General features: G+C 40.4%; 1 protein-coding gene across 1 annotated transcript in view; it reads left to right on the top strand.

The window, feature by feature from the left end:
• Nucleotides 1-24,973, top strand: part of MGAM2 (maltase-glucoamylase 2 (putative)) — a 97,174-nt gene that overhangs the window by 12,566 nt on the left and 59,635 nt on the right. Inside the window, exons 3-16 of the mRNA XM_070368840.1 lie at nt 2,794-2,917; nt 3,022-3,131; nt 3,438-3,592; nt 4,403-4,574; nt 7,432-7,531; nt 9,088-9,200; nt 10,627-10,752; nt 11,484-11,615; nt 11,707-11,805; nt 13,278-13,391; nt 13,972-14,056; nt 17,281-17,398; nt 21,365-21,536; nt 22,311-22,427. Coding sequence (XP_070224941.1) covers nt 2,794-2,917; nt 3,022-3,131; nt 3,438-3,592; nt 4,403-4,574; nt 7,432-7,531; nt 9,088-9,200; nt 10,627-10,752; nt 11,484-11,615; nt 11,707-11,805; nt 13,278-13,391; nt 13,972-14,056; nt 17,281-17,398; nt 21,365-21,536; nt 22,311-22,427 — 1,737 coding nt within the window. The remainder of the gene's footprint in view (nt 1-2,793; nt 2,918-3,021; nt 3,132-3,437; nt 3,593-4,402; nt 4,575-7,431; nt 7,532-9,087; nt 9,201-10,626; nt 10,753-11,483; nt 11,616-11,706; nt 11,806-13,277; nt 13,392-13,971; nt 14,057-17,280; nt 17,399-21,364; nt 21,537-22,310; nt 22,428-24,973) is intronic.

The following is a 24,973-nucleotide window of genomic DNA, read 5'->3' as shown; positions in this document are numbered from 1 at the left end:
TGTCTGAAGGTAGTAATTACATTTATTTTGAAGGCTAATAATATTTTTTCTATCAACTGCTTCCTCCAATTTGTTTATTAAGTTTGGTCCCTTCCTATCATGATGTTCAGTTCAGTCACTCAGTTGTGTCCGACTCTTTGCAACTCCATGGACTGCAGCATGCTAGGCTTCCCTGTCCATCACCAATTCCCAGAGCTTACTCAAACTCACGTCCATTGAGTTGGTGATGACATCCAACCATCTCATCCTCTGTCGTCCCTTCTCCTCCTGCCTTCAATCTTTCCCAGCATCAGGGTGTTTTCAAATGAGTCTGTTCTTCGCATGATGTGGCCAAAGTATTGCAGTTTCAGCTTCAGCATCAATCCTTCCAATGAATATTCAGGACTGATTTCCCTTAGGATAGATTGGTTGCATCTCCTTGAAGTCCAAGGGACTCTTAAGAGTCTTCTCCAACAGCACAGTTCAAAAGCATCAATTCTTCAGTGTTCTTTTTTGGGCTCCAAAATCACTGCAGATGGTGACTGCAGCCATGAAATTAAAAGATGCTTGCTCCTTGGAAGAAAAGTTATGACCAACCTAGACAGCATATTAAAAAGCAAAGACATTACTTTGCCAACAAAAGTCTGTCTAGTCAAAGCTATGGTTTTTCCAGTAGTCATGTATGGATTATGATGTTAGTTTCTCTCAAATGTTGGGTGGCTTGACTGTCATCTTTGTATTTCATTATCTATGACTGCCTGCCCTATTTGCCTTAGCTTTTGCTGAGAATTGAGGAGGAGAGGGCTGCTGGAGAGAAAAATGGATACTTATCTTGGGGTGGTGCTGGTGGCCTGTGTGGGGGCAGTTTATTAGCTGCTGCGTTGCCATACCTTCTGGCTCCCAGCATGTCTCCTCACTCCCTTACTCAGTCGCTCAGTTATGTCTGACCCTTTGTGACCCCATGGACTATAGGCCACCAGGCTCCTCTGTCTATGGAATTTTCCAGGCAAGAATACTGCAGTGGTTGTCATTTCCTCCTCCAGGGGGATCTTCCTGATCCAAACCTATGTCTCCAGCACATCGTAGATTGGCAGGCAGATTCTTACCACTGAGCCACCTGGGAAGCTCCCTCAGTCCCTTAACCTATGAATAAACACTTTCAGATGCCCACCCATTAGCAGGAGCTAACCAGTAGCTGTGAGAGCTTCCCAATTAATCATCCAGGGCTACATCCCAGGTTTCTCTTCCACTTCTTCACACCTACCCAGCTTGGAGCAGTTCTTTTTCTTCTCTTGTGTTTTAAGCTATAAATATGTGTTTTCCCTAGAGCTGATAAAGTTGATTTTCTGTGTTTCAGGAATTTCATAACTTTTCTGGTCTGCTGTACTGAACTATATTTTGCTGTTTTACAATGGAATTGTAATTTCTTTCTTAATGATACTTCTGTCAATTCATGTAGAATCAGTTGGGTGGAGAGGTGAATACCTGTGCTTATTTCAACATTTTGGTTCAACCTGCCATCCATTTAATTTATTATAACAAAACAAATTTTTATGTAAATTAATCTATCATTGAAACATGTATATTATCATATGTGAAACAGATTGCCAATCCAGGTTTGATGCATGAGCCAGGGTGCTCAGGGCTGGTGCACTGGGATGACCCTGAGGGATGGGATGGGGAAGGAGGTGGGAGGGGGGTTCAGGATGGGCAACACATGAAAAAGAAAATTTGTAGGAACTTTAGAAAATACATCTCACCAAATGATAGTAATTTTTAAAAAATCTATAATCAAGGCACTGTGAAAGACCAAGTGTGGTTTATTTTTTATCTTGTGGACACTGTAAATTTGTTTGACATCACTGTCTATCCTAGTTTGATCTTAACTTTCTCTGTGTTCATTTGCTTTCCTTTTCTTACTTCTTAGAAATGCATTTCTTCATGCCGTGTGCATGCTAAGTCACTTCAACTGTGTCCAACTCTTTGCGATCTCATGGACTATAGCCCGCCAGTCTCCTCCATCCATGGGATTCTCCAGCCAAGAATACTGGAGTGGGTTGCCGTGCCCTCCTCCAGGGGATTTTCCCAACCCTGGGATCCAACCCAATCTCTTATGTCTCACCTGCATTGGCAGGCAGGTTGTTTACCACTAACTAGCGCCACTTGGGAATCCACATATTGTTAGCTATTTCCGTGACTCTTCCTCGTGAGAAAGTCCATAGTGCTTGGTCCAGCATTCAACTCACTGTTGGTATGGATACTGTGAGCCTCCAGTCTCATTTCTCTCCCTTGGTATTCTTGGCACAATGAACTTACAGATTTACTGAGTCTCTTGCGCAATGCTCCTTTCTCTGCTTGGAGTCCTGCTCTGCTGGTCACGTGTCTAACCCCTCCTAGTGAATTAGGGCTGGACTTTCCTTTCACTTACCTGGAATCCCACCCTACACCCATCCCCACCCCAGTCTTCTAGGCTGGACATTGTGGCTGGTGTGTGTGTCCCCTCAGCCCCTAGGCACACCATTGCAGCACTCATCATATTGTAAGTACCTGGATTTACAAGAAGATTGTAAGTTTGCTAAAGGCAAGAACTGGGTCTTATTTATCTGTATTATTATTAATAGCTCCTTGTTGAGTAGGTAATACATGTATATTGGATGGCTGGATAAATGTATGAATAAAAGAAGAATAAATACATGACTGAATGGAATTGTGCCCCATCAGAAATTCTTCTTGGCGTAAAATTTGTTACAAATAAATAGATGACTAGTATTTTCCTTCATTTCACGTAATGCTCATTCTGTGATGTTGTTATAGGATGTCTGCCGACAGAGATATAAGTGCTGCTGGAAACCTGTGCCAGATACTGCCATCCCCTGGTGCTTCTTCCCCAGGAACTGGGGCTACGAAATCAGCAATTTGGTTAAAAATACAAGCACAGGTGAGCACTGCTCTAATGTTGCCCCCGGGATCTCTTTATATGGACCAGATAAGTTAACTGCAAAATAAAGACCAAATACTTCTCTCTCCTTCCTTGACCTCTAGAGTATGAGGCCCAGTTGAGAAGGCTGCCATCACCATCTCTGTTTGGATATGATGTAATCGACACCCTCTTCACAGCTGAATATCAGACATCCAATCGTTTCCATTTTAAGGTTAGCTCGATAGTTATCACTGAAGACATCTCTGCAGAGAGTGGAGCCTCCATGCTGTGTTCAGATCATTCTCCTTTATAAGCTCTGAAGGCAGGAGGTGCCATTGATTCTGTCTGCAGGAATTTCCTGATAGGATGGGCAGACTGATGTTTATTTGATGGGGGACTCGTGATTTTTTTATTTCCTTTTCAAATCAGGAAACCAAGGGTCAAGAATTAGAAGTTGTCATTACTGGGGGTTATTTGAGAGTGAAAATTTTTGTAGAAGCTCTAAAAGGAAGTCTCCTTTCTGTTTTCCGTCTGACAGATCACTGATTTCAATAACATGCGCTATGAAGTCCCCCATGAAAATGTTAAGCTCTTTGATGGGAATGCTGATGCTTCCAATTTGAGCTATCATCTAGAAGTCATTCACAAACCCTTCAGCATCAAGATAATGAGGACTAGCAACAAAAGAGTCTTGTGAGCTTTTCAACCTTCTTTGTGTACCTTTGAATATACCTCCCAGTGAGTGCAATTCATTCTGAATTAATTGCAGGTAGTTGAAGAGATGAGTATGACTTGGGAAAATGTTTGAACCTCAAAAATGTCAAAGCTCTTACCGTAAATCATTAACACTGGTAATCTGTCATGATCGCAGAACAAAGAATACTGAAATGTAATGTGCTCATTTGCTCAGTTATGTAAATACCCTTGTGATTCATGTATGTTTTAAAAGTGCTAACATTATTCTTTTAGATTACCATTTACACTGGAACTCAACTTCACTATTTATCATTCCAAAGTATTATTTCCTGAAAAATTTACCAATGAGCACCTATCAGCAGCTTAAACTTAAACCAGAAAATGTACTGGAGAAAATATAAGGATAATAATGTCAGTGAAATCTATGCAATCTTGTCACACGTGAATTACCACTCAGCTGTGTGATCCTAGGCAAATTACCTCACCTCCTCAGTCTCCGTTTCCTTGGAATCAAAACAGCCACTGCTGCTGTGTGTGCTGAGGTGCTATTTATAAAGCATCCAGAGTGGTGCCTGGCAGGGCGCTGATGGAAGTAGATGGGTGGGGTTGCATTGAATAGCTGGCCTCATATCTCCAGGGCTGTGCTCCTTGAGAATCAAAGAATCGGAGACACCCTAGAAGGGCCTTCAAAGGTAGCATATAAGCAGATGATGGTAACACCTGAAACGGCTGTTCCCCGAGTGGACAGGCAGGGAAGCAGAGAGATTGCTGGCACAGACAGCTCTTACTCCATGGCCCTTTCTCCAGGTTGGACACCAGCATTGGGCCCCTCCAGTTTGCCCAGCAGTACCTGCAGCTCTCCATGCGACTGCCCAGTGCCAACGTGTACGGGCTGGGCGAACACGTGCACCAGCAGTACCGCCACAACATGACCTGGAAGACCTGGCCCATCTTCACCAGGGATGCCACCCCTACCGAGGTGAGGCTCCCAGCCTCCTGCCGATGGCTCACAGCAAGCAGTGCTTGCTCTTCTTTCCAGGAAGTAACCTACAAAGTAAAGTAGACCATCAAGTGATGTAACCTACGAAGTTACATTGATATTTTGCCCAGTTTATATAGATCTGTTTGTGTTGAAGAATATTTGTTCATAAGGTTTATAAACTCACAATCAGTCATATACAGATTTTGGAAAGCATCTCACTTTTAAAGGAAAATGTAGTTTTTTATGAGAAAGTTTTCTTACTTATTTATGGCTGCACTGCATGGCATTGGTGAAGGAAATGACAACCCACTCCAGTGTTCTGGCCTGGAGAATCCCAGGGACGGGGGAGCCTGGTGGGCTGCTGTCTACGGGGTCGCACAGAGTCGGACATGACTGAAGCGACTTAGCAGCAGCAGTAGCAGCACTGCATGGTATGTGGGATCTTAGTTTCCCCACCAGGGGTCAAACCTGTACCCCTGCAATGGAAGCTTGGAATCTTAACCACTGGACTGCCAGGGAAGTCCTAAAGGAAAATATAATTTAATGATTATATTATAGCCTAATGTATACTAGAAAAAACATCTGCAAAATACCTTTGTTTGTCTTCAGTAACTGAGTAGTGTCTAGGGAAAAGCTTCAGCAGGGGCCATTCTCAGTAGAACTTTGTAGACTAAAAAAAAAATGCCTCTTTTGGCTGCTTTGTTATGCTGATTGACGTGTATTCCAGAGACAGTGAGGTTGGCATCACCTGGGAGCTTGTTAGAGAAATGCAGAACCTCAGGCCTTAGTCCAGACCTACGAAGCAGAACCTGCATTTCAACAAGACCCACAAGTGAATCACATGCACATTAGAATGGGAGAAAAGCTGGTTTAGAGCAGTAACTTATTTGTAGTACAGGAGCCCTTCCTCCATCCCTCTCTCCCTTCCTCCATCCCTCTCTCCCTTCCTTTCTCCTCCCTCTCTCCCCTTCCCTTTCTTTTCTCTTTCTTATCTTCCCTCATCCCCTCCACCTCTCCTTCTTTCTTCTTAATATTTTCAAAAACATAGCCTGTTTTCTCTCCAAGTGAAGCTTCCCTGATGGCTCAGTTGGTAAAAAGTCTGCCTGTAGTGTGGGAGACCCAGGTTCGATCCCTGGGTGGGGAAGATCCCCTGGAAAAGGAAATGGCAACCCACTCCCATTCTTGCCTGGAGAATCCCATGGACAGAGGAGCCTGGTGGGCTGCAGTCCATGGGGTCACAAAGAGTCAGACATGACTGAGTGACTAACACTTTCACTTTCTTTCTATCCAAGCACTGATGTCGTGAGTCTTCCTGGCTATAATTTCAAAACCAGCCTAATTTTGCATAGGCCTGCTGGCCTTCCGTCCTTTGCATATCATGCTCACTCTCTTTCTCCTCATTTCCTGGAATTTACTGTAATCAGTTCTGTACCAGGGGCTAAGTTTGCCACATCATACCGGGAGCTTTCATTAAGCTTTCTGTGTGTTATAATCTCAATATCTTCTATTCTTATAGCACTTACATTTATACACAGTCTCTCTTTTTATATCAGTGCTCATCACAGCCTTGTGAGTGATACAGTATCCTTTTTAAAATTTTAAACTTTTGTATGTTATTTATAGAAAAATTGGAAAATAGACATAAAGAAGAAATTCAAAATTGCTCATCATATTCTCTTCTTCTGCCAGCATTTTATTGTGTTTTGTTGCCAGTATTTTCCAATTAAAAAATAATTTAGTGGTTGTTGTTGTTTAGTTGCTCAGTCGTGTTCTGCTCTTTGAGACCCCATGGACTGCAGCACACCAGGCTTCCTTCGCCTTCACCAGGCTTCCCTGGCCTTCACCATCTCCTGGAGTTTGCTCAAACTCATGCCCGTTGAGTCAGTGATGCCATCCAACCGTCTCATCCTCTGTCGTCCCCTTCTCCTCCTGCCTTCTATCTTTCCCAGCATCAGGGTTCTTTTCTAATGAGTCGGCTCTTTGAATCAGGTGGCCAAAGTACTGAAGCTTTAGCTTTAGCGTTAGCCCTTCCAATGAATATTCAGGTTGATTTCCTCGAGATACGATTTATAACATATTTATCTGTTGAGTGTACGGTTTAATAACTTTATAATATAATAGTTTTAGTTTCAGTGTACAGTTTAATAATTTACTGAGTTGTGCAACCGTCATCATAATCCAGTTTCAGAACATTTTCGTTATCCCAGTAGGATCCTCCTTCTCTTTTAGATTTAATCCCATCCCTATCCCAGTTGCCTGCTCCAGCCCCAGTCACTAATCTGCTTTCTGTCTGGATAGATTTGACTTTGTTTGATGTTTTACATGAATAGAATTGTGTAATATGTGGTCTTTTGTGTCTGTTCTTTTCACTTACCATAGCGTTTACGAGGTTGATGAGACTTCCCAGGTGGTCCCGTGGTTAGGACTCTGCACGTCCACTGCAGGAGGCACAAGTTCAATCCCTGATTGGGGAACTAAGATCCCACATGCTGCACAATGTGGTCAAATAAGTAAAATTAAATTTAAAAAATTCTTTCAGAAAATTAGTTTGGCCTGGCTCGGTCAAAAAGAAAACAAAAAAAAAAAAAAACCATTTATGAGGTTGACACTTGTATCATGAATCAGTATTTCAGTTCTTATTTATTACTAATAGCATTCCATTGGATGGACATACCATATTTTGTCTATCCATTTGCCTGTTGACGTTACCATCGCAAAACCTTTTTGGTACAGTATTAAACTACATCAAATGTTGACAGAGTATCTATTGTGCATGGCTTTTGATTTTATTTTAGGATGAGTAAAAATGCTTTCAACAGGTACTACCATTATTTCTTTTTGTTTTTGTTGTCAGGGCATGATTAATCTATATGGAGCTCACACATTCTTCTTGTGCCTAGAAGACACCAGCGGCTTCTCTTTCGGGGTTTTTCTGATGAACAGTAACGCCATGGGTAGGAAACATCTCTTTATCTTAGCAGCAATATGTCTTGGAATGCTGCTTTTATAAAAATGGTTTTCATAGTGAGATCATTCTTTAAAGTTGAAGGTATTAATATACTAGACCTATAATATATTTCTATAGAAACTGAAACTCAAACATAGATTAACCTGTTTACAAATCCAGTTCAAGCTGGAAGCTATTTTCATTGAAAACTGATTCAGTATTCTCTACTGATGCAAGTTACCCATAATATTTTATAGATAATAGACTCCACTGATAAACACCTTCCAAAGATACCTGTGGATTTCAACATCAAACCATGCTGTCTGTTTGTATACAACAAGGCTGTGTTTGGTAGGGTTTCTCATAGGCCACCCCATCTGTCTCTAGTTTCTGCACTAATGGTACTAGAATAAGAGTTCATTTTTATTTTTTAACTGTAAGCTCATCTAATAAGGTTTTAAAAACTTTTCCTTCAGGCTAAATCACTCACAGATCCCAGGCATTTGTATTTTTATATGGTCAGATAAGAACAGATTTTGTCCTTCTTTCTCTTAAAAAATAAATTCATTAGTATTTTATTCATTTAATATTTTGATATTCTGGTGAACTGAATATTTTGATGAACTGATGAATGATATTTTGATGATGAATATTTTGATGAACTGAAGAGCCTCTTGATGAAAGTGAAAGGGAAGTGAAAAAGCTGGCTTAAAACTCAACATTCCAAAAGCGAAGATTGTGGCATCCAGTCCCATCACTTCATGGCAAATAGATGGAGAAACAATGGAAACAGTGACAGACTTCATTTTCTTGGACTTCAAAATCACTGCAGATGGTGACTGCAGCCATGAAATTAAAAGACACTTGTTCCTTGGAAGAAAAGCTATGACAAACCTAGATTGCATATTAAACAATAAAGATATTATTTTGCCAACAAAGGTCCATCTGGTCAAAGCTGTGGTTTTTCTAGTAGTCATGAATGGATGTAAGAATTGGACTATAAAGAAAGCTGAACCTTGAAAAATTGATGCTTTTGAACTGTGATGTTGGAGAAGACTCTTGAGAGTCCCTTGGACTGAAAGGAGATCCAACCAGTCCATCCTAAAGGAAATCAGTTCTGAATATTCATTGGAAGGACTGATGCTGAAGCTGAAAGTCCAATACTTTGGCCAAGTGATGTGAAGAACTGACTCAGTGGAAAAGACCCTGATGCTAAGAAAGATTGAAGGCAGGGGGAGAAGGGGACAACAGAGGATGAAATGGTTGGATGGTATCACCGACTCGATGGGTGTGGGTTTGAGCAAGCTCCGGGAGTTGGTGATGGACAGGGAAGCCTGGTGTGCAGCATTCCATGGGGTTGCAAAGAGTTGTTAGACTGAGTGGCTGAACTGAACTGAGTATTTTGGTAAACTTCAGCAATCATCCAAAGAAAAGAACATGTGTGATTTTCAACTCTTTAAAAATGAGACTGAGCCTGTTTTGGATAACTCAGGCATTCATATTCCAGAGATGGGTATATTTCCAACTATAACATTCTAAGAACTCTTATCTTACTGCTTTCAGAGGTCACCCTTCAGCCCGCTCCTGCTGTCACTTACCGCACGATCGGGGGTATTCTTGACTTCTATGTGTTCCTGGGAAATACTCCAGAACAAGTGGTTCAGGAATACCTGGAGGTACGGGCTTGGTGTTTAGATAATTAGAAGGTCGCATGGAGTTGGACACGACTGCAGCAACATAGCACGCCCACATGCACGCACAATCTTTATTGCTGTTATCTCATACATTCATTATAAATTAACAGGAGAACAATTAAAATTGTGAGTGAATTATGGATTTCGAAAGCTGGGACTGCGAGTCTTTCATTAGATGGAAGCATGTTCATTTGTTTGGCTGTACCAGATCTCAGTTGTGTAATGTGGAATCTAGGTCCCTGACCAGGGGTTGAGCTTGGGTCTTCTGCACTGGGAGCTCAGCGTCTTAGCCGTGGGATCACCGGGAAAGTCCCAGCTCTTCATTTATTTTGATGCACATTTATTGAGTGCCTTCTACATGCTGAAGAGGCACTGTGCAAGCCTTGAGAAATGCAAAACTAAGTTAGCTGCCATCCTGTTCCTGTTTTCAAGGAGCTCAGAGTCCATCTTTGTATGATGAATCATTCCAAAGATAAGATCTAAGGCCACAGATCAGCAAAATCTATTCATTCATTCAACAAATAAAAAAAAATTAGTGAAAAGAAACTGTGTAAAAGGAACTGTGCTACTTACTTTTGGTTCAAACTGTAGGGCAGGAAGGAACTTTAGACACCATTTAGCCTAAACTTTCTATGCTACAGACAAAAAGCATCAGGTACAGAAAAATGAAGTGATTTGTTCAAAACGGCACAATTTATAATAACAGAGGAGAAATATAACAAAGGCTGAAATAATAGTAATAGGAAACACCTTATAATTAGTGCTACTAATAAGATGCATATACACTGCATGGGGACTCAGCGTGAGAGAGCCTCCCTGCTGAGGTGACTCTCATAAGGAAGGACAAGACAGTGGCTCTCAGGGAACATTTAAGACAGAGCTGTATGTGAGATCTTCTCAGAATGTTGGCTTGAGCAACTTACAGAATTGGATTTTAAACACAGTCCATTATTTCTTCATCCATCCCATTCAATATTAGTCCTGATGCTTTATGCCTAGCACTTATCGCTGTCTGAAATTAGACACTGATGTGAGAGCAGGAATCACTTTTGCTGTATGCCACTATATCCCAAGTGCCTTGTCAATCCTTTGCCACAATATCAACACTTAGAAAAGATTCACTGAGTGAATAAATGTTGCTTCTTTCTTTCCCCCAATATTATACTGTGATTCAAGCATTACCTGCAAATCCCACTGTTTTCTGATGTTGCTGTTGTCAGGAATACATTTAGGCAGTTAGGTGAGCTGTAGAATTTTGCAAATTGCCCTAGGAGGTTACTCTTGGCTTCAACATTTTTAGATCTGAGGGCTTAAGAGAAAATGAAGTGAAGGGAGTATTTTCTGTGTCAGATGTGGTGCTACAGTGTGTATTCTAAATGCTTAGACACTTCTTTATTTATCTTTGCAGCTTGTTGGACGACCATTCTTGCCTCCCTACTGGAGTCTTGGGTTCCAGCTTAGTCGCAGGAATTATGGTGGTATTGATGGATTGAAAAATGTTGTAAACCGAACTCGTGAAGCTGAGATCCCTTATGTAAGTTGGAACTTCTCTTATCAACTTAGAAGAACTTCATATGTTTTGGAGTATGTAGTAGGTTGGAGAAAAAATAGCATCTGGAATCCAAGAGCCTATCAACAAAGCCCCAGTCGACCCCCACAGGCTCATGCACCCATGACTTTGGGAAATGTCACTTAACCCCTTCACATTTCAATCTTCTCATTAAGAATAACACCTATTTCTCATAGGATGGTATGCAAACACAAAACATACACACGCATGAGAGTTTGGTTAATTAAAGTTCTATGCTTTTGTTATTTATCTTTGTTAATTATTACTCTGGCAGTTTTAGGGCAAGAAGACCAGTTTCTCCTCTTATCATCTATTCTAGTTCTATGTTTAGGCTCCAAGTTAGAACATGGTTATAACATTACTAATATACTCATTCAAACACACTTTAAAGAGAACTTGTTTTATGTCAAGCATCCAAGTTCTCAAGTTACAAGGATGAACAAGACCCAGTCCCTACCTCAAGTTCTTCTCAATTCCTCATGACACGCTTCTATTGGTATGAAAAGGCAAACCTGCAATCTGAGAGTGCTGGTAATCTTTCAGAAAGAGTTTCTTTACTCCTAGAATATAGCCAAGTCTGGACAGTTCTGGAATCGTTAAGAACTATGGCTTCAGTTTTAATCATCAAGAACCAGAGCTATAATATCTTCCATCAGCATGATCCTATTTCTCAGTTGGCCAGCCCTGTCTTTCAGGATGTCCAGTACTCTGACATAGACTACATGGATGAAAAGAAGGATTTCACTATTGATGGAGTGGCTTTCCATGGTCTCTCAGATTTTGCCAAAAAGTTACATGAAAATGGACTGAAATATGTAATTATTATGGTACGTTCAAACACTTATTCTGTTGCCTAATTTTTCCTTTCAAAGTGGAAAAAGTTACTAAACAGTACTTGTTATTATATTCACTTATTAGAATCCTGGCATCTTAAATAACTCTGACTACCAGCCTTATGTGAATGGAAGCAGAAAGAGAGTGTGGATCTTGGGGGACAAAGGCTTTGTTGTTGGGCAGGTAATTTCTCAAGAAAATTGGAGTAATTATAATCATTTTGGGAAGTTTGTACTTTTGGTATGAAGATGAGTAGATAGAAAACAAGTTACAGTATCATTACTGTTTTAGTGGTTTTTTTATTATTACTTTTAGATCAGTAGATGGAATAATAGAATGATTAACATTCTGAAGGATTTTTTAGTTGAAATATATATATATAAATAATATGTATAAGTTTAAAGTATATAACAGGTTGATTTGATCCATTTATATAGTGCAATGTGACTGCTGTTGTAGTAATAATTAGTATTTCTATCACTTCATATATTATGATTTTTTTATTGTGGTGGGAAAAGCAGAGCTAGTTTAATTAAAAAGCTATATCCTGACTCTCCAATACTACAGATGATTGAGAAGAAATACTTTTTAGGATTTATTTGTTTATTCTATTTTTTGGCTGTGGTGAGTCTTCGTAGCTTTGCACAGACTTTAGTTGCAGTGAGTTGGGGCTACTCTTTGTTGCGGTGTGACTTCCACTGACCAACAAATAACACGAATCATTTGATCTAGGATGTTGGCAGAGGTAGTCATAGTGGGGGTGGTTGGGTTCATTATAAAGGCATTCAGTTAGAATAAAGATTGCTGGCCCTGCTCTGGGTGGAATGTTGCTGCAAGAGACTTCTTTGCCTCATGTCTGTCCCCTGAGGTCCAAAATTATCTCTAATTATGATCTGCTGTCATCACCTAAAACAAAGGACCAGGAGTTCAGTCCACTTAAAGGAAGGACTTCAAGCTCTTATCTTGAGTTTTAAGAAGCTTCTGCATTATAAATATATATTAATTGTATACATTATATTACTTGAGCATAAAATTGTCCCTAAATTACAATCTATACATTTGCTGGGGAAATGAGCAAGAAAGTATGCACAAAAGCTTATATCTCATAAATTCATAATTTACAATAATTTGGCTATAGCTGTATCTTTGTGCTACTTGTAGAAAAGGTTCAAAGCTACACTTTGATAGGAATAGATAGGAAGAGAAGATAGGGTGAGAAATAACTGGGCCTGAGTAAGAAGCATGAAGTTCACTTAACCACTTAAAAAAGATTGCTTATATGCTGAAACCAGTGTATTAATAACACATTAGAGAAATTTAATCATTCTCTCCTAAAATATTGTCTAGTTAGATTTCCAGTATTTTAAACAGTTTTTCTCCCAACTGGCCTGACATAATGAAATTTTACCTTTTTTTTTAATAGGAAAAAGACATTTGATGGCTTCTTATCTATTTAATGACTTATTTTTCCTTTTCTTTTTTCTTTCCTTGGCTCTTTGCTCCTATTTTACTATTAAATTTTAGGAAGAGAGTCACAAATTTTGATTCTTAAGTGATAAGATGCATGGGCTTCTTGTAGAAGAAATGGTAGCCAGAAATAAATCCAAAGTGAACCATTGAACAGACTAATTGCCACAGCCTTCTTTCTTCTCTAGGCATATCCTGGCTGGACAGTTTTTCCTGATTTTACTAATCCAGATTGTACTGAGTGGTGGAAAGAGCAGTTCAGTGAATTTTATAAAACTCTGGAGTTTGATGGAGTGTGGATTGTAAGTTGTTATTTCAGGATCAAACTTATTTTGGGAACAAATATTCCAAATTGTGAGATAAACTTTGACTCTGATCTGTAATAAAATAGTTTGCTTGACCTAGTGGTATTTAAAATCCTTTTACTTAATGCTGAATTTATATGCAGTAAGTTAGACTCCTCAAAACTCTGGGAAGTTTAACTCTGGATCTGCCACTAACTGGTTATTTCTTTTTGAGAAAGTCCTTTGTTTTCTCGTGGCTTCAGCTTTTACCTCCATTAACTGTATTTTAACTTAAAAAATACTGTTTTATGAGAAGCTATTAATATAATTATTGTCACACTGATTCATTAAAATTTAAAATTAATTATTAGAGAATTATTTCACGAGCATCTTTTATTTTTTAGGTGGGGATAGCTGGTGGGGATAGTTCTTTGAAATATAAAAAATTAACTGTTTATAAAATCAGGCATCACCTACTTTTAGTCCATATTTAAAGAAGTAGATAGAAAATTTGGAGCTTCTAATTCAGTAAGCATTACTCAACAGCTAACTGTGCATCAGTAACCTTTTCCATTTTGTGTATTTTGTGTTTTTGTAGGAAATGGATGAAGTATCTAGCTTTCTACAAAGTTCTGATCAAGACTGTGAAGTAAACAACTTCAACTTTCCTCCTTTCAAACCTCGTAAGTTTCAACTTGTTTCCTAGTGATGGAGGGATGAGAGGTGTTTAAAAGAACCTCAATAGTACTTGGTGTGGCCAAGAGCAATCTACTTCCTGTTCAAGGGACTCCCCATCCAAACACCCTGACCACCCTGACCACTCTTTTGCTGGGGACCTTACTTCATTGTTTGGTCTCTGATTACCTTTTCATTGCCATAATCCAAGGGCAAGCACACGGTGGAAGCCATACCTCCTGTAGTTGTAGAGTTTTGCATACTTCCACCCTGTTCATTGTCTCCAAACCCTTCATGCAAGTGGTTCAATGTTAAACTTTATAATCAGAGAATATCAGAATACATTAAGGTACAGATTAACTGCCATTAAAGTAAATCTTTATTTTGTTAACTTTTTTCTTTTTTTAAAAGTTGTTTATTTATTTTTGGTCTTCACCGCTGCGTGCGGGTTTTCTCTAGTTGTGGGAGCAGAGGCTGCTCTCCAGTTGTGGTGCATGGGCTTTCAATCGCTGTGGTTACCCTTCTTGCAGAACTCAGGCTCTATGAGTTCAGGCTCGGTAGCTGTGGCACACTGGGCTCAGTTGCCCCATTGTATGTGGGAGCTTCTTGGACTAGGAACTGAATCCTTGTCTCCTACGTTGGCAGACAGATTCTTTACCACTGAGCTACCAGGAAAGCCTTTAAAAAAAAAAAAAAAAAGCTCATTAGCAACAGTTTAGAGTATGATTCCTTTTAGGTCCTTCCTATTTTTAAGGCCTTTTCCTAATGAGTTTTCCAATCTCTGATTTTGAAAGAGTGTAAGTGTGTGAGAGAGATGAAGAGGGAGAAACAGTGTTTAACAGATTATGCTGGAATCTGGAAACAAGTGAACATCTCAGTGGATAAACACAAGTTTATTCACGTAATACTCTCATGTGGGACGTGTGACTCTCATCCAGCAATGGTTCAGGGATCTAGTTATTTCCACAGTCTGTCTCCCATCCCAGGGTCCTTTGCTTCCAACTTACTGGGTGAAAGAGAGGGTAGAGGGACTCTTATGGACACTCCTGGAAGTGGGGTGTATTTAATATGCTCACATTCCTTTGGCCAGACTCCAATAACATAGTCTCAGCTTAATGTCAAGTGAAAGCGTGAAATATTCTCCCAGGAAGAGAATGCAGGCCTGCTGAGCCGCTGGCCAACTTCTGCCACTTGATTCTGATTTGTCCACTTCGTGTGCACCCTCGCACCAGGGTTTAGCCGTTTCGTTAGTCCCTTTTGGTCACTGCAGGAGTGGAGAAGTTTTCAGGCAGAGTCTTGACTTTCAACCATTTAACTTTTTGTAAAATCTACTGTTTGCTTCTCTCACTTATTATTTTTCCTTAATTAAAAATTTTTTTAGCCATGCTGGGTCTGCATTGCTGCTCTCGGGCTTTCTCTAGGTGCGGTGAGTGGGGTCTACTGTTGAGTGCCTTTCAATGGGTTTCTCATTGTGATGCTTCTCCTGTTGCAGAGCAGGGGCTCCAGGCAGGCGGGCTTCAGTAGTTGTAGGGTGTGGGTGCAGGAGCTGTGGCGTACAGGCTTGGTTGCCACACTAAGTAAGTGAGGTCTCCCCAGACCAGGGATCAAACCTGCGTCCTCTGCATTGGCAGGCAGATTCTTAACCACTGGACCACCCGGGAAGTCTCACTTCTCCCTAATCTCATCTTCATCCTACTTTGCTCAGTCTATGTTCCCTCAATTTTTCTTCCCACTCTGAATCAGCTTATCATGTTTCCCTTTTAATCTCTTAATTTTTTTCTTGGCCAAAACCGAGTGTTTTCCTCTACAGGAAATGGCAGTCCTATCGCCTTCTACCTGCTTCTGTTGAGCACCGCGTTCTCTACCGGCTGGAGCTTAGTCGCCCTATGTGTATAACCAGCTGCTTTGTCTCATAGCTGGTTTGCTTCTTGGATTTTCAGGACTGGACAGTATATATTAGTGTGATAAAGATTTAGGTAAATTAACTTTGACCCTGGGAAAATTTTAGGGTCGTTTTTTATAATTGAAGTCGTCGTGAATCTCATTCCACGATCTGAACTGTGCCAGAAACAGAATTTTCTTTATTTCTGAAAAAAACTTTCTGAAACTGTGCCTCATATTGAGGTCCTATGTGCAGACAAGGCTTCATGAAGGAGGGTCCCCAGTCATCAGTCTTCAAGGAGAAGGGAAAAGAAGCAGGTGCATAAATTAGGAGTTTGGGATTAGCAGATACAAATTACTTTGTATAAAATAGGTAGCCAACAAAGTCCTACTGAATAACGGGGAGTTAGATTCAATATCTTGTAATAAACCATAATGGAAAGGAATATATATATACACACATATACATACATATATATATACACACATATACACATATATATATCTGAATCACTTTGCTGTGTACTAGAAATGAATACAACATCATAAATCAACTATATTCAATAAAAGCTAATAAAGAAAAATTTTTTAAAAAGGCAATTGCAGATAAGGCAGAAAATACTGAGTATCTTAGGCATGAGAAAGGGAAAATACAGAAATAGTAGTGGTTTCTAGAGGCAAGATCTAAATATTTATTCATGAAACCACTCCACTATCTTATCTCACTTTTAAAAGAAAATCTAACTGGGGTGTGAATGTCTACAATATAAAAGTGAAAATGTTCACACTGTCATACCTGTTCTCTATTCTTCTTGACAAAATACATGTTGATAAATGCAAGTGCTTTGTTTGTATTTAAACTCAGATGAACCATTGCTCTGAACATGTTTTCTCACTTGCCTAAGTAGCATTCTTTGTGAGCTGATGGAAATGCAGATTAATTTTAATGATCTAGCTCAGGGTAGGCCTCCGGTGCATGTATGCTCAGTCGTGCCTGACTCTGTGACCCCATGGACTGCAGCCCACCAGGCTCCTCTGTCCATGGGATTCTCTAGGCAAGAATACTGGAGTGGGTTGCCATTTCCTACTCCAGAGGATCTTCCTTACCCAGGGATCGAACCCACATCTTTGGTGTCTCTGGCACTGGCAGGCAGGTTCTTTAGCACCAAGTCACCTAGGAAGCCCAGGCCCCAGGTAGGAAGTACCATTTAGGATATTTAAAATCTGGAAAGGATTTTCTCAGGTGGAGACTGTCAGGGAAGGTCAGTAACCAGGAAACAAGTGGTTGGGTAGCTCTTTTGTTACAGTTGGTGGACAGGGATATGCCTCACAGATGGGTGTTTTCCCACAGGAGTTCTGGATCACTTGCTTTTCGCAAGAACCCTCTGCATGGACACAGAGTTTCATGGGGGCTTTCACTACGATGTCCACAGCTTGTATGGCTACACCATGGCAAAAGCCACAGACTCGTAAGCATGGGTTTCCTCCTAATTCCATCTGGGGAGGTGGGAGGTGAAGGGTTTCTCTTGTCTTTCATCATTGTATATTTCAAATATTTTTGTGGTTATAGGCATATGGAAACTCAGATCTTACAGTACACTTAAGAGGTTTTCCTCATAATCCCAGGTTTTTATGCAGGATTTCTTTTGATTGGCTTCATTATTTCAAAGATTGGCTTCATTATTTCAGGAACTTCATTATTTTGAAGACACTCAAAGGCAATAACATACAAGGTATTTAGAGGTCCCAGTTGGACATTAGTACTTTCTTTGGTCCTATTACTGAATGTACTAAGATCACCACTCTAAGGTTGCCTGATTCAGCCAATAAAAATACAGGCTACCCAGTTAAATCTGCACTTGTTGTTATTATTATTCAGTTGCTCAGTCGTTTCTGATTCTGTGACCCCATGGACTACAGCACACCAGGCTTCCCTGTTCTTCACCATCTCCCAGAGTTTGCTCAGACTCATGTCCATTGAGTCTGTGATGCCATCCAACCATCTCATCTTCTGTCATCCCTTCTCTTCCTGCTCTCAATTTTTCCCAACGTCAGGGTCTTCTCCAGTGAGTGACTCTTCACATCAGGTGGCCAAAGTATTGGAGCTTCAGCTTCACCATCAGTCTTTTCAGTGAATATTCAGGGTTGATTTCCTTTAGGATTGACTGCAAGGGACTCTCAAGAGTCTTCTCCAGCAACACAGTTCAAAAGTATCAATTCTTCAGCACTCAGCCTTCTTTACGGTCCAGCTCTTACATCTGAACAAGACTACTAGAAAAACCATAGGTTTACAATATGCTTAATGTGCCAAAATCTTATTATTTATATATATATATATTTTTCTTGCTGGACTGTCAGTTTTTAAGATTAAAGGTGCCCATGTATCCCTAGTGTACAAACTAAAAACATATTTGTTGAATGAATAAATGCTGGGCCTGAGGAAGAGAAGATCAGGATGGGCCCCTGAGGGACCCAATTCTAGAGGCAGAGTCTGTGTTGACTTTGTCTTCCAGCACCATTTTGCCATCATGACTTTTTATTAATGCTGAATCATCCAGATCAGAGTAGATCCTTGTCTAGTAAATGAAAAAGTGTTTATTTCAATGAAAGATACGCTTCAAGAAGGACACATATTTCTGATTTTCTGTCTTGTCTTTTCTGGCTTCTTTTTCTCTTTCTCTACCTTTCATGAGAAATAAACTAGATGAATAAGACTCAGTTTCCCCATCTTTGAAATGAGAGACTTGGATCAATGTTTTCTGTAGCAGCAATAGTGTTAGTCACTCAGTCATGTCCGACTCTTTGCGACCCCATGGACTGCAGCACACCAAGCTCCTCTGTGCAAAGAATTCTCTAGGCAAGAATATTGGAGGGGGTTGCCATTTCCTCCTCCAGGAGATCTTCTAGACCCAGGGATTGAACCTGAGTCTTCGGCATTTCAGGCAGATTCTTTATTTACTGTCTGAGCCACCAGGGAAGCCCATGTTTCCTATAGCACCTTCCTAGTTTATCTGTACACTTAGATGTGCCAATCTAAGGATGGAAGGCAAGAGGGAGAGGGCATAAATGGCCAGGGCAAAAAGGAAGAGTAAGGAAGGGTAGTAGGAAGGAAAGAGACTTTAAGTTGCATTATTGTTAGTGTCTCCATGTGACAAAGTGCTTTAACATCATGATGGGGTTGATTAAAACATTCTACTAGCTGTGGTTGAGAGTTAAAAGGTAACTATGACTGAGTAAGGAGTAAGCACCCTTCTAACTTCCCTATGTCAGGCAGAATGACCTAAATTTCCAGAGAACTGTGGAAATAACCGTAACTTAGCCTTCAGGTTGGGGGCAGAGATGTCTGGAAAACAAATGGGATCTGGGCATCAGGAGAACTTAAGTCTTGTGGCTTCCCTGGTGGCTCAGAAGGTAAAGAATCTGCCTGCAGTGCAGGAGACCTGAGTTAGATCCCTGAGTTGGGAAGATCCGCTGGAAAAGGGAATGGCTACCCACTCCAGTACTCTTGCCTGGAGAATTCCATGGACAGAGGAGCCTGGTGGGCTGCAGTCCATGGGGTCACAAAGAGTTGGATACAACTAAGCGACTAACACTTTGACTTCCACACTAAGTCTTAGATATAATGAGTATTTGGCTCCATCTTAGCTGGCAGTCCAGTCTGGGGAATGTGTTTGCTGATATACCCAAAGGAGGAAATTCACTTCCATATAGGCTGAAAGCAGAAGACCAGATTCTCTCAGAGATCAGAACCTGATCATAAATAAGTCAAACTTGAATGGTGGGAAAGAGAAATGAAAAGATCTCTGAGCTGGGAAAAAACAGTTATCTCCTCTGTGTTACCTTAATGGCCCAGCTTAAGTAAACTAACTGCAGATAATGTCATCCCTGTTTGAGTTTCACTCTATAAAGCTGAATGTGTTTCTTTCATGACTGATGACTGCAGAAGGCAATAATCCCTCTGACCAACAGCAATAAGGGCAAAGTGTCCGCCAATCTAGATCAAAAGAGAGACAAGGACGAGAATTGAAGAGTGTGTCCTCTCCTCCAACCTACTCCCATCTTTTGGTCATTGAATTGTCAGGATGGAACACGTCTTTTTCATGAATCAGCCTCCTAATTCAGAATTTTCCTCCTGTTGTCATTATAAGTCATTCTGCATGTAGAGACTCTCCATAAAATCCTTAGGAATGTGAAGTAAGGAAGCATTGGTGGTTGTGTTGGTGTCTATGAGGAATTACTTGATGCCTGGTGATAACTTTTTCTCGGACCATGTGTTGAAAGGAAAGATAAAAGAACTGGCCTGCAAAGAGTTAGCAGCAATTGTGTTTCTATCAAGTGTTACTGTCTTACAGTTGTATTATTGTTCCTTTTTGGAGTCTAAAGGAAGGTGTGAACTATTTAGTGTGAAAGAAGAAAGATGGCAGAGGCCTTTTAGTAAAGCACCTACGTAAGAAAGTATGCGGAATAGAAGCTAAGAAAATAGCCTACATCTAAAAAATATATAAATATTTTCCTTGTATTACATATAAAACATGTAATAAAATATTACATATCAAATGAAACTATATAGAAAAGACAGCAAAGGAATTAAAAACAGAATTCAAAGATAATAGCTTCAGGATTTAGGGTGGGATAATATATAGTTAATAATATTAACTATATGCAATTATCTTTCTGAATTCTGTTTTTAATTCCTTTGCTCTCTTTTCTATATAGCTTTATTTGATATGTAATAGTTTATGTGTAATACAAGGAAAATACTTTATATTTTAGTTGTTTTTAACGTTATAAAGAGTGCCATATATCATTTCACTTGTCAGTTCATTTGTTTCAATTATTATTTTGTTTCAATTATTATTTTGTTTCAATTATTATTTTGTATAGATTACAAATTTCTTGTACTGGACATTGCTAATGATAAGTTGTGAAGCTTCAGAGGAACCAGGTGCTTGGACCCCAGCTGGTGTACACACTCTCTTCTTGGGCCAGCAGTGGGTACAGGGTTCCAGCCTGAGCTGGTGTTGTCCTGAACAGGATTACTGATGGGCAGCAAGGCATGGGGCCAAGGAACACTGAAGAAACCTTGTCTAGAGGGAGGAGATAGGGCCAAGAACCCCAAACATGGCGCCAGGGTAGTTTTGACCCAAAAGGCAGAGCACAATGAGTTCCAACAAGATAGAGAAAACATAATCAAGAGGATAGGAGCTTAGAGAAATTCCTTGGTGGGGGGCTGATCTGTAGAGGTTTGTAATGTCATGTGAGATCTGAAACTTTATCCAGAAGAGAGAAAGAAGCTCTTAAACACACTAAACTAGTTTGCTTTCCTGATTCCTGACACTTTGGTGTTTTTCTGAGTTTGATTGGAAAGCCCATTACTGCCCTGGGGGTAGGGGAGTCCTAGTCATTCCAGTTTACTTACCTGTATTCCTTTTAAGGGCCATGGAGAATATCTTCCGCAATAAGAGACGCTTCATCTTATCACGTTCTACTTTTGCGGGATCTGGCAAATTTGCTGCTCATTGGTTGGGGGACAATGCAGCCAGATGGGACGATCTCCGATGGTCTATCCCTGGTATCCTGGAGTTCAACCTATTCGGCATCCCCATGGTGAGTTCCATTCTGAAACAAGGAGCTTTCACCATTTGTCCTTTGACATTGTTTTCATCGCCAGACTTTGAGGGTGTCTGAAAACCAAGGAGCATGTATTTCACTGTCATATGTATTGGGAAAAATCAATTTGTTTTTTGGCTGTGCTGCCTCTTCATTGCTGTGTATGGGCTTTCTCTAGTTGCCATGAGTAGAGGCTACTCTCTAGTTGCGGTGCTCGGGCTTCTCATCTCAGTGGTTTCTCATTGCAGAGCACAGACTCTAGGCCCGCAGGCTTCGGTATTTGTGGCTTTCAGGCTCAATAGCTGTGGCGCACAGGCTTCATTGCTCCACGGCATGTGCGATCTTCCTGGACCAGGGAGCAAACCCACGTCTCCTGCATTGGCAGGCAGATTCTTAACCACTAGACCACCAGGGAAGCCTGGGAAAACCAATTTTTATGTGCCTTGTGAGCTGTCTTCGGAAGGTAGAATGGTAAACGTAACACATATTAGTGTCACAGAAAATCCCATCAGCAGAGCATCTATGAATGCCAAACCTTGAAAGTGAAAGCTGAATGTTGAGGAAGAGCCCTTAATAAGACAGTTTCTTCTTGTTAGTAGATTTGCCATGCATACTTGTTTCTTTCTCCCATTTGGCTGGAGCCAAATGGGACTTCCTTATGCATGGAAGGATGGAAATAAGAGATGCTATTTTTCCCTATCATATAGGTACCCAGCCAATGCTCTCTCTTCTCTCACTGACCATGTGCTTGTGTGTGTGTTAATTCTCCAGGTAGGTGCCAACATCTGTGGTTATAGAGAGAATGTCACAGAGGAGCTTTGCAGACGGTGGATGCAGCTGGGAGCATTTTATCCACTGTCGAGGAATCACAACGGGCCTGGGTTCAGGGTAAGGTTCCAAGAGAAATGATGGAGACTTCTTGAATTTTATGATCTACTTATACTCAAAGAGAGATTGAAGAAAATCCTACAGGGTGGCCCTACATGCAGAGGCAGAATAGATAAACCTTAGGTAATAGGCTTCAAAAACAGGGTGTGGGGATGAGGGTATGTGGGGAATAGAATGTATGTAACTAAATGGTTCCATTGCTGGAGACTCACCAGTAAGGTGAGAAGCATCGTGAACGTGTCCATGGCGCTTCTATTGCTTCTGCTGTTTGTTGCTGTTTTGTCTCTAAGTCTCGTCTGACTCTCTTTCGACCCCATAGGCTGTAGCCCTCCAGGCTCTTCGGTCCGTGGGATTTCCCAGGCAAGAATACTGGAGTGAGTTGCCATTTCCTTCTCCAGAGGATTTTTCAGACCCAGGGATCAAACCCACATCTCCTACATTGGCCTGCAGATTCTTTACCCCTGAGCCACCAGGGAAGCCCTATTGCTTCTGTTACTACCTTATATAAGTTGAGACAGAGTCCACTGGGTTTTTCTTCGTTAATACAAGGGAAACTCCTCCAAGATAAGGGACACTGGGGAGGAAGGATTTAGGGAAGGACAGGCCAGGGACTTGAACTTTGTTTTCACCTTGTTATACATTCTGTCTTTCTACGAATGGTTCGTGAGACCACCCCCACTGCTTCTCATGACTCATCATAATTTTAGCCTCTTCTATATAAGGTCCTATTTTTGATGGGCAAGTATAGCTATAGGTTTGAAGTCCTTTTTTAAAAGTATATTAAATTTTATAATATAATATTATTATAAATAATATAATATAATATCATTATATATTATTATTATTATATGTTGCCATTATATGTTGCTAGACTGTTTTCCGGAATGACTGTAAAATTGACATTTCACCTAGTAGTGTGTCTCCTTTCCCCCTACATTCCACTTTTGTCTTTTTTAAAGGTGGAGTACATTTGATTTACGATGTGGTATTAGTTTCAGGTGCCCAGCAAAGTGGATCTATTATACATATTCATATACCCACTCTTTCTAGAATCTTTTCCCATATAGGTCATTACAGAGTATTGAGTAGAGTTTCCCGTGCTATACAGGAGGTCCTTGCTGCTGCTGCTGCTGCTGCTAAGTCACTTCAGTCGTGTCCAACTCTGTGCGACCCCATAGACGGCAGCCCACCAGGCTCCCCCATCCCTGGGATTCTCCAGGCAAGAACACTGGAGTGGGTTGCCATTTCCTTCTCCAATGCATGAAAGTGAAAAGTGAAAGTGAAGTCACTCAGTCGAGTCCGACCCTCAGCAACCCCATGGACTGCAGGCTACCAGGCTCCTCCATCCATGGGATTTTCCAGGCAGGCGTGCTGGAGTGGGGTGCCATAGCCTTCTCCTCAGGAGGTCCTTACTAGTTGTCTATTTTATATACAGTGATGTGTATATGTCAGTTCCAATCTCCCAGCTTATCCCTGTCCCCACCCCTTCCCCTCTCATAATCATAAGTTTGTTTTCTACATCTGTGACTCTATTTCTGTTTTGTAAATACATTCTCTGGTACCATTTGCTTAGAATCTACATATAAGCAGTATCATATATTTGTCTTTCTCTTTCTGATGCACTTCATTCCCTGTGACAATCCCTAGGTCCATCCATATTGCTCCAAATGGCATTATTTCATTTTGCTCTGTTTCATGGCTGAGTAATATTCTACTGTGTATATGCACCACATCTTTATCCACTGCTCTGTCGATGGACATTACTCCAAGTGCCCCTTAAGGAGATGTCTTTGGTGATGCTAAGGATGAGTACTGTGGGATGCTCTTTCTTTTAATGACCTCATCCGCAGTTTTCATTTGAGTGGGTTAGCTCTTAATAGACTAATTAGAGTAACGTATTGATGGTCACTTTAGTTTCCATTCTCTATTTTATCCAATGACATGTCTCTAACCTGGGAAAGACTCACAGCCAAGTATTTTATCCCTGGCCTTTCCTAGCTATTGGTGATCCATAGAGAGATAGACTATTTCTGGACTTCTAAGTAAGGGGCTGGGAGCAGGTAGGGTGGGCTCACTTTCTGAAGAGATGGCCTGGAAGCACTTAATACAGACAAGTGCACTCAGAGCTCTTAGGTTTATGGGTTCCAGAGCCTTTTTCCTTTCCTCTCAACTAGTGCTGTTCCATAGAATAATAATGAGAGCCATACAGCTACCTTTAAGTGTAAATTTTTTTTAAATGAGAAGAAATAGGGTCAATTATTCTTAATATATTTTATATAATTCAATATATCCCTAACATCATAATTTCAATCTGGATTTGACACATAATATTAATGAGCTATTTTATATTCTTTTTTTTCTACTAAGTCTTCAAATTTAAGTGTGCATTTTACATTTGACAGTGCATATCAATTAGGATGCTAACTTTTCAGTAGTTGGAGTTAAGCATAATCCTACCAAAATAATAATGTTTAATGGAAAAAATATTTTATGTTGATTCCATTTTTAGGTTTATATTTAAATGGGTTAAAATAAAATAAAATGAA

This window comes from Bos mutus, chromosome 4 (genome assembly GCF_027580195.1).
Source record: "Bos mutus isolate GX-2022 chromosome 4, NWIPB_WYAK_1.1, whole genome shotgun sequence".
In the NCBI taxonomy this organism is placed as follows: domain Eukaryota; kingdom Metazoa; phylum Chordata; class Mammalia; order Artiodactyla; family Bovidae; genus Bos; species Bos mutus.
The sequence above is the reverse complement of the archived record's forward strand: the minus strand, read 5'-3'. Positions and strand labels throughout refer to the sequence as shown.